This window comes from Nematolebias whitei, chromosome 21 (genome assembly GCF_014905685.2).
Source record: "Nematolebias whitei isolate Nwh7 chromosome 21, NemWhi1, whole genome shotgun sequence".
NCBI classification, from domain to species: Eukaryota; Metazoa; Chordata; class Actinopteri; order Cyprinodontiformes; family Rivulidae; genus Nematolebias; species Nematolebias whitei.
Genome location: NC_056518.1, coordinates 29,888,982 through 29,898,931, shown reverse-complemented (window position 1 = coordinate 29,898,931; position 9,950 = coordinate 29,888,982). Strand labels below are relative to the sequence as shown.

Genomic DNA, 9,950 nt, shown 5'->3' with positions numbered 1-9,950 from the left:
CGGGGAGCAGTGGGGGGCGCGGGCTTGGGTGGGGGGGCGGGGGGGGGGGGGGGGGGGGGGGGGGGGCATGTAACCTTCCTTCAAAAAGCCATCAAGAAAGAAGACACAGATCAGAGGCTGTCTGAACGGGCTAGCCCTCAAGAAACTTCCAGCATGTGAGGAGGAGATAAGACTGAGACGAGCCCAGGAGACATCTGAAGCTTCAGGAGACAGTGAGACAAAGCTGATCACACCTGCCTGACCCACGGAGGGGAGGGGAGGGAGCGGGTACCTCAGTATTCAGCTGCTGCTTTCACCTACTCGGTTTAGGTTTTTGCTTTGAACGAGATCATTAGAAGAATAAAGTTTAAATATTAGACATCAGAAGACATTTTAGTTCTTTTATCAAAGAGGAGGACGGTTAAAGACGAGGTTTGATTACAGACTTGGTTGAGCCACGATGAAACCAAACTGCAATTCTTCTGTCCTCTCACTGTAGGGAGGGAGATTTGTACATGAGTCCAAGTATTTAAAGAAAGTCGCTGCAGATTTTAAAACACTTTTTTCTCTGTTCTGAGTCTGACGGACCTGAAACTACACGTTCTGTCTCTTGTTTTTTTTCCACACCCAATGTGAACAACCTCGGGATAAAATCTGTTATCGAACTCAGATTTTGTCTCCAAGGATGAACAGACACACCTGGTCGTCACACACAGGTAACCTGACTCCACCCCCCATCCCCCTCCTGCACATCAGAGCCCTGGGCGGCGGCGGTCTGTTTGATGTGGTCAGCAAAAATCTGCAGCTTCACTACAGAAGCTCTGGAATCCCAAAGAAGACAAAGAACCAGACCAAGTCCTGCAGGTGCTGAAGGTGGGGAGAGACCCCGGGGGGGGGGGGGGGGGGGGGGGACGGAGTCTTTAGCTGGACGCCTGTGTCGTTCAGAGAAAAAAGTAAATTCTCCCTGAGGTTTTTGTAAAAGAGGCTCGAGTTAATATTCAGTCCAACCCACCAGCTGCCTTGGATTATTATTTTACTAACAGCATTTTTATAATCTACAGACTGACTGTCGACTGCACGGTGGAGCTGCAAGTAAAACACTCACTGAGCTGAGGCGGTTGGAGACCAGCTGGAAAATTTAATGAGTCTCCAAAACGTTCAGTAGTTTTGCATTGATTCAACACGAACAACACACACGTTTATACGGCAACACCGTGATCCTTGAACCTGCTGTAGCTTCCATGCTGGGCCACTAGCTGGCGCTGTGGTTTATACTTAACTACACATGCACACGTTCAGACACTTCAGTCAGCATGAAAACAGTCGCATCTAAAACGGTGACAACATGAATGTTGGTTTGGGCCGAGGACGAGGTTGGGTCGCTCCCTGTTAAAAAGAGTGAGCAGGACAAACAGCACTCTGAGCTCCTCCGTTGTTCCCGTTACTCTACTGAAGCACAGAAAAAAACTAAAGCTACTAAACGTTAGCCGTCATCCCAGCAACCAATCAACTCGCTCCTCCTCGTCTGAGAGCCTGGACCCATTCACCCATCTGTTCTGCCCTGCCTGGGCCCAGCAGGTCCAGTATGGCCCGGGCAGATGTCCCAGCAGCAGAGAGAGCCCTAAAAGCAGTCAGGAGACGAGTCTGTATAAATTAATAATAAACCACAAGTTCAGGAGCAATTAAATTGATTTTTGTGTTAATAATTGATTTGTTTAGCAGCTGCTACAATCTGGATCAAAGTGGGTCAGAACCTCAGGAACATGGGAGCACTTGTGAAAACTAAAATTAATCCAAGTCTTTCACAACAGCACAGATGGATAAAGGTGTTGGTCTAAAACTGTCGTGAAGAGTGGCGGGTGATATGCATTCCTTCAGGGAATCCTCGTCCTTTAATGAAGTCTTATCTTTTTGTTACAAACAAATAAAATTTAATAAAACTAAAGAACAAACCGATGCTTCAAATTCAGCACAAACTGTCATAATTATTCCTGGAGAGGAACTTCTCACCTCGTCTGCTCATAATTTGAGAAGGAAAATCGTGTCAGAAATTTTTGTTTTTTCTTTTTGTAACCAAATGTGGTGTGAAGGACGGATCTGAGAGGAAACGATTCCAGCTTCAGCTTCGATCTTCTCAGGAAGACAAAACCTTCAGGTGATTTTAGTTTCAGGTGTTGACGCACCTCGACTTCCTCATTAAAGGCCTCCTCACTTTTAGGAGCTAAACTTTTCCCATCATGTGTTTTAACGGCTCCATTTTGTTTTCTGGGTTCTCTAAAAGGGACGTTTGTTCCTCAGTGATGTGTTATAGTTTGGACAGAAGCCAAGCTGCTGTTGACCGCGGCCTCAGAAGAAAAGCCGAAGCTCTCCAGTCCCTGGAACGACTCCACTCCAAGCCGAAGGGACGGTTTTAAAGCCAACAAAGAGGCGACAAAAGAAAACTAATGACAGCCGTGGTGCTGATAGGAGCGAGATGAAACGGCTCTTTGTCGATGTTTCCCATGTCCTCAAAGCTAAAAAGATCCACATTTTTCTTTTATTGTGTTTTTCCTCCAGAAAAACTCAGAACTGCCTCGTGTCTCCCTCCTCCAGAGTCTGATGAAAGGCTCAGCATAATGACAAGGTCCCCCGGTCCATTTAACACTTCAAAGTCTGGGTTTGGGGGGGTTGATGCCCCCATATGCCCCCCCTCATCCCCTGAACCAAACCAGGACCAGCCTGAACCTCCAAATCAAACAGTTTGCTTCACGAGATGTTCTGTAAATGAACACGGAACAGGTTTTAATAAAACTCTGAATCAGTTTTAGATTTACAGCTAAATATTGTTTTAATTTAGGAGTCAACCGAGTTCAAGGTGGTTCAGTTTGACAGATACTGAGTTAAGGATCGGGGTGGAGGTAGCTGAGAGTCATCCACAACACGTAGCAAAAAATCAATTAAAAGGAAGAAAATGCCTAGCTATAGGCAAAATGTGTCAAGTCTAACTAGAAGCCAAATGCAGTAAAACGCTAGATACATTTACCAAAAGAGTAGCTAAAGGCTAAAAGTAGCAAAAGGCTAGATAAAAGTAGCAAACACCAGCCAAAAAAGAAAGTTAGTAAAACATCAACTAAAAGTCTCAAAAGCCTAACTTTGGACTAAATGTGTCAAACGGCTAGCCAGAAGCCAAAAACAGCAAAACACCAGCTAAAAAAAAGTATTAAAAGGCTAGCTAGAAGCTAAAAGTAGCTAATAGCTAGCGATAGCCTAAATGTTTCAAAAGGCTAGTTAGAAGCCAAACGCAGCAAGACACTAGCTACAAAAAAGTATTAAAAGGCTAGCAAGAAGCTAAAAGTAGCTAATGGCTACATATAGACTAAATGTTTTAAAAGGCTTTTAGTTAGAAGCTAAATGCAACAAAATGTTAGCTAAAATATGAGAAAGCCAGCTATGAGCTAAAAGCAGCAAACCAGAGCCAAAAATGAAAGCTAGCAAAATACCAGCTAAAAGTGGGAAATGGCTAGCTAAAATTAACAATGGGTACCTAAAAGCAAAAAGTAGCAAAACTCCCACTTAAAAGTACCAAAAGATAAGCTGAAAGATAAAAACAGCTTCAATGTTGGGAACTGTAAAAAATGTTCACAAATAAAAGTAATTGTCTGATGTTCAGAGAAATAATTTAAGAATTTCAGTGTTTTTATCTAACAGATGTCAACGATTCAACCCAGTTCTGTGTTCATTGGACCATCAGAACCTCCCAGAAAAACAGGTTTCTCCTCATCAACAGACGTAGCTGAGCAGCACCGTCCATCAACACCTCCTCAGCGCGGCCCGATGGGGGAGGGGCATCACGGAGCCTCCCACTCAGGTAACGAGGTAATTCAAGGCAGAGCGGGCCGAGTTCTGTGATGGTGGTCCAGCAGAAAAGTTCAGTTTGTTGTCTTTTTGTTTATATTTCAGAACCAGGGCCGCACATTACTGAAGCCTGAAGAATCTTTTTCACATTTTGTCTTTGTGTCAAACAAACGGAGGGTGAAACAGGAAGAAGGTGGGCAGATAAAACGTATAAAGAGGAGACCACTTCCTGTCTGGTGAGTGTTGACAACAGATTTATCAACCGCTACAGTTCTATAAAAAGACAAAGAATGAGTTTTTCTCCTGAGGCCTGCAGCCTCACAAAGATATTTAGACAACAGAACAATAATCCTCGCATCAGATGGTTTGATGGAATCCGACAGACCGGAACCCGGACTGCTGGAAACCCTCCTGCAGGACTCCGAGTCCACGGTGAGGATTCTCCTGCCATGTTCTCCCTCCCGTGTGCTCTTCTCATGTTTTATACACCTGATGAAACGAGGGGGTGTCCCGCTGTGTCCGGGTGCAGCTGCACGCTGCAACAGTGGTTCCCAAAGTATGGGTCAGGACCCCACTATGGGTCATGGAATGCCGAGGGAGGGGTCCTCATATCAACTTTAAAGATGTTTGCCACAGATCTGCATTAAAAGTTATGATACAAACAGCAGTCATGATCGGTTGAAGACCGTTGATCCAGCTCTTTGTGAAACAGTTCTTTCATAGTTTGTTTATTTGGAGCTAAAACAGTTTGGATCGCGAGCTTTTATTTTGTGGGTCTAAAGGTGAAAAGTTTGATCCGAGACAAACCCAACCTGTGGTTTGTAGAACGGATGTACTCACCATTCGCCTCGTCCTTACAGCTGCTGAAGGTCTTGGAGAGGCCCAGAGTGGCCGATGAGGGCATCGTTCCCAGGATGAAATCCAGAGACGGGCCTTTCTGCTGTGGAGCATCCTCCTCCTCCTCCTCCTCCTCCTCCTCTGGTCTTGTTTTCTCCAGTTTTATCAGGGCCTCCACCGAGATCTCAGACAGCTCTTTGCCAAAGTGTTTGGCTATGGCCCGGAGCTCATCATCTTCATCAGAGTCTTCATCCGCCACCTCAGATGGCGTGGAGTTAAGGTCCTCGCTTTTAAGGTCTGTGGAGATCAGATTTAAATCATGTTAGAACCTGTGGAGGATCAGCTGCAGACATCTTCAGTCCTCATTAGTGTTTTAATAATCATCCAGAACTAAAGTTGGTCAGAAAACCTGCTCGGTGTGAAGAGAACCTGAGGTGGAGATAAAGAGTCTGAGAGTCCGAGGAGGAAACGAACTGCAGCTTCTCTCACCTGCCCAACGTTTAAAATGTGTGAAAACTGAAACCTTCCTGCTGCACGTCCTGCGCTGAAACTTACAGCCGACTGCAGGTCGAAAAGGTTCAGCAATTCTCCGTGCACAAGAATAAAATATGACGAGGAAAATTTTTATTCCAGTTTTGTCTGGAGGCCATTTTAAAAGATTCAGACTCCGCATCGAACGATACGAAACGTTGGAATATGAGATGAAACGTCGCTCAGTTCGACCCCGCAAAAGCTTACAAGGTAAACAGCAGGAGCCAACGTGCGTGTGATGTGGAAGTGTTTTAAAAATACAAAAAAAGAGCAGTTTAGTAACGGGCCCGTCAGAACATCAGCTAACGCTAATGCTAATGCTAAGCTTCTGTAAAGTTAATGTTGAAAAACGCCAGAGTCAGACTGAGACTCGATATCAGACGATCCTTCTTTAAAATGATTAAAATCTAAAGACAAAACCTCTTGGACCAGAACATCCTCAGAGAGGAGCCTCGTACAGTCCGGTGTCAGTTCTGCCAAGGTCCCCACTTCAAGCCGGATGATGCCCCCTCACCCCTCCAACAATAAAAAATAAAAACCAGCCCAGCCGTCTGGTCTTTGGAGGATCTAAGAGAAGTTCAAATATCTGCAGTGAAGCCAGGACTTTCTGGACCTGACCAGTCTAGACAGTCTGAAGTTTCCCGGACGGTCCCTCACCTTCCTTAGTGTAGGCAGCGTAGACTCCTCTCAGTTTGGGTCGGCTGCCCTCCAGCTCGGCATCAATCTCATCCTGGTACTCCTGGATTTCATCTGTTTTACATAAAAACAGAGAAAAATCACAAGTTTTGGATTATTTCTGCAACAAGACTGAAAAAAAGCACAAACAAAAGAGTAGTTAAAATTAACTAACAGACACCAAAGGTAGCAAAACAGTAACTAAAATTTGCAATACCAGCTAAAGCTAAAATCAGCTAAACAAATGCTAAAGCTAAGTTTAACAAAGCAAATGTTGAAGCAAGCGAAACAGCTAAATTAGTAAACATATCAGTACATGTTTACCTAGCTAAAACGAAAACTAATACTAAAGCTAAATTGAGCTAAACAGATGCTAAAGCTAACTAGATGTTGCAAAATTGTAGCTAATGGCCAATTATAGCACATCTGTAGCTAATAAAGCTATGCTGTAGCTTAAGCCCGCTCTCTTCTATGGGGTTGCCACAACGAGCTAACGCACAGACTAAATGTAGCAAAACTGTAGCTAAAAGCTAAAATAAGCTAATCCAGGTGCTCTTTGCAAACCAACATGAAAACCGTCCACACCTTCAACGTCGTGGATCTTCTTCTTCAGCTCGGTCTCCAGCTGGAGTGAAGATAAAAAACAAGAACCTGAATCACAGCGAAGGTCTTTTTTTTAATCAGTCGATCAGAACTGCCTGGAGAGAAGATCAGAGGGATCGTCTCGGAGTAAAGGAAGGTTCTGAGGCTGAATGAGGAAAATGTCGATGAGTAAAAAACAAACTTGAACCTGTTGGAGTTTTGCCTTCCTCAGCCCGGCAGTAAAACACGGCGGGTCGCACTCCTGGTCCAGATCGACCCTCATGAACTCCTCGATCGTCAGCTGGCTGGTCGGAGTGTCCTTGAACTCGTTCAGTCTGATTAAAAAAAGTCGTTAAACTTCAATTTAAAATTTTAAAGTGACCGTTTTTCCTGAAACAGAAACAAAAGTCCAGACACAGTCAGGAAAGACTCATGCCTGGTTCTACCACAGGATCCTGTGACAAATGTAACCAGTGCTTCTGTTTGATTCATAAAGGGAGAGCTATGCTTCAAACTGTGCCGCCATCAAGACAGCATATCTGCACTAATTTAATTTGATTTAAATAAGGTTTTGTAAATCCTCCCATATTTATATAAACTTCAGCCAGGGAAAAAACATTTTCAGAAACCGGGAGGTGTTTAAGACACAGTTCGCATAAAATAGTTACCATCTCCTGATAGCTGGTGGTAACTGCATCTCAGAAGGAACCAAAAAAAATTAAAAACAGAGGAAGAGGAGGAACTTATTGCACTGACACCTTCACAAACAGGCAGGTCAGGAAAGATCATCCTCTGTACCACCACAAGTGTCAAGAGGCTGATTTACATTCAGAGCACAAAACTTTACAACTACAGAACATTTCAACAAACCTCAATTCAAAACCAGGCAGAAATAATTAATTTAAACGTAATTATTTTGAGATAGCTTTTCCCCTCACCTATAATTTTAAATAAGAGGATGCAGTGAAGATCGACGGCCCTTTTCATTGACTCGGCGCAGGTTTGAGTCCATCGTGTGGTCTCACCCACTTCCAGCTTGTTTACTGGAACCGACTCAGCCGAGGTTTGAAGCGAGTCGAGCTGAAGGTTCGACATCGGCGGACTGCAGGACATTGACGAGTGTCTCACGCTCAAGAATATAACACACCATTTTTAAAGCCTCGCAATGCAGCGTTCGTTTTTGTTTTTGACTTTTCATAAATGCATCCATTAAAATGTCTAAACAGTGGTGCAGTGAGGAGCTGCAGACCGTGCTGGCTGACAGAATTCAGAGAGACCCAAGTCGGGTGGAATAGGATGAAGGGAGTCGAGCTGAGCCAGAAAATCCACAACGTGTTTCCTCTCTGATGCAGTTTGAATTTCACCTGTTAAAAACTTTTTCCTGTCACTTTTGTTCCTGCTGTTTGTGGCAGAAGGTCAAATTTAAACTACAAAACTGCTCACGCCTGACCCGAGTCTGTGGGCTTTAGGAGCAAATGATGCAAAAAAAAAAAAAACGTCAGTCCTGCACAGTCTTTGTGAATCTGGTCCTCTGTTGGAGTTTTAAAGCGTAAAGACGTACCTTTTTCTAAGCGTGCCTTCACAGACTTTAACGACATTGATGATTTCTTTCATGGTGCGACAGAAGTCGTGGAAACGAGCTGCGACAAGAAGAGCTGCAAACGAGAAAACACGAGTTTCCATCAGATGATTAAAATTATTAAACCATAACTAAAAAAAAAACAGCAGAGAGAATGTTTTATTACAGATTAAAGTATCGATAAATGAGCTGATTTCTGTTTGTGCACCGAGGGGGGAGCTGTGAGCGCTGCGCTGTCTGTTTTTAACACAAAAACAGTTTTACAAAGAAATCACACTAACATTATGCAATGAGGTGGCGCAGGAGCCTGGAGGGGGGGCAGCAGGAACACTTATGTAACCGTCATTAGACTTGCTTGGCTGAGGAGGCTGTTAAAAGATGGATGCTTGTTTCTTCCTTCTGACTGACGACTCCAACATTTCACAGCCAGCTTACAACCGATTCGCTCCGCAGCTGCTGCCCTGGAGACCAGACTTTTATCACTTCAACTACGTCACGCTTCATTTCAAACTACAACCTTTCCTCGTGAAGAAAACTTCCAGCAGCAACAAGATTAAACTCAAATCATGTTTGGAAAAACTTCTGCTCCTTCGGCCGGTTTCCCTCATCCATGATTTAAATAAAAACCGATCAATTATTCAGGTGATGCAGCAGAAAATCAAACAGGATAAACAGGCCGGGGGGGTGGGGGTGGGGGGTCCTCGACAGCTTCGGTTCAGGACGCTGCAGAACGGAGCTCCAGCGTTTTGTATAAAACCTCAGATCCAGGAGGACCAGAGGACTGGACTCTGAACCAGGTTCAACAAATCCAGGGTTCAGAAGAAAACCAGCTCAAATAAACTTATTTTATATCAAACTTTCATATAATTGTTTTCTCAGAAAACCTGACGGGAAAAAAGTTTAAATAAAATGGAATTAAAACTTTCCCGTGAAAACTGTTCTGAAATTAAAAAATTTAAAAAACTTTTTAAAGGTAAAATCAGCAAAACAGAAGCTACAAAACAGCAAAACCGTTGCTAAAAGCTAAATGTAGCCACATTGTAGCTCATAATAAAAATGAGCTAAACTATGTATAAAAGCTAAAAACAGCTAAAACATGGGAAATGGTACCGTTGGGAAAATGGGAGCTAAAAGCAGCAAATAAAGACAAAAACAGAGCCAGCAGCTGAAAAAGACCAAACAGAACGATGTTTTTGAAATAAACAAAACATCGAACAATACAACGGTTTGATACATGAACCGTCAAACAGCACAAAGTATACAGAAGCAGTCATCTCGCCTAAAACTGAGGAGAAAAGAAAATGAGCCATCTAAGATTAAAGATCTGGTTCAGTTAATATAATCCCAGGAAGTCCTCCAAAAAGAGCGACTCAACGCAAGATGGTCTAAAACTCAAACTGTTGGCTGTGGTGATGAACATCTGTCCAACACGGTAACATCTGGCTCCTCCACCTTGATTCAGATGTTTCCGACATTATTAATTAGGTTTTAAGTCACACCAAGCGTTAACCCCTCCCTTGAACCTTCAGGTGTTTACCTGCTCCGCAGAGTCCTGAAGGCCTCCTTCCTGTGTGCATCCAGTCCCGCTTCATCCTCTGGACCAGCCGCAGCGCCGTCATGGAAACGTCGTGGTTCTTCTCGCCGAACTCCAGCATCTGGGCGAAGCGGGGGATGTACAGACACGGGTCTGAGAAGAGGAGACAGGTTCTGACAACGGTTCCTCCCCAGTTCTCATTTCAGAATCGCTCGTCTTTTTCTGAGCGGAGCAAAAGACCCAAAACATCTTGATAAAGTTTAAACTGGCCAGAGAAAGTGTATTTTCTATTTAACTAGTGTTAACGTTAGACTCTGAACGTTTAGACTCTGAACGTTTAGACTCTGAACGTTTAGACTCTGAACGTTAAGACTCTGAACGTTAAGACTCTGAACGTTA

General features: G+C 43.8%; 1 protein-coding gene across 1 annotated transcript in view; it reads right to left on the bottom strand.

The window, feature by feature from the left end:
* brf1a (BRF1 RNA polymerase III transcription initiation factor subunit a) overlaps positions 1-9,950 on the bottom strand; it is a 55,264-nt gene that overhangs the window by 33,453 nt on the left and 11,861 nt on the right. The window contains exons 6-11 of the mRNA XM_037695098.1: positions 9,555-9,704; positions 8,000-8,093; positions 6,647-6,773; positions 6,442-6,481; positions 5,839-5,931; positions 4,654-4,947 (exon numbers count right to left, since the gene is read on the bottom strand). Of these exons, the coding sequence (XP_037551026.1) occupies positions 4,654-4,947; positions 5,839-5,931; positions 6,442-6,481; positions 6,647-6,773; positions 8,000-8,093; positions 9,555-9,704 (798 nt within the window). The remainder of the gene's footprint in view (positions 1-4,653; positions 4,948-5,838; positions 5,932-6,441; positions 6,482-6,646; positions 6,774-7,999; positions 8,094-9,554; positions 9,705-9,950) is intronic.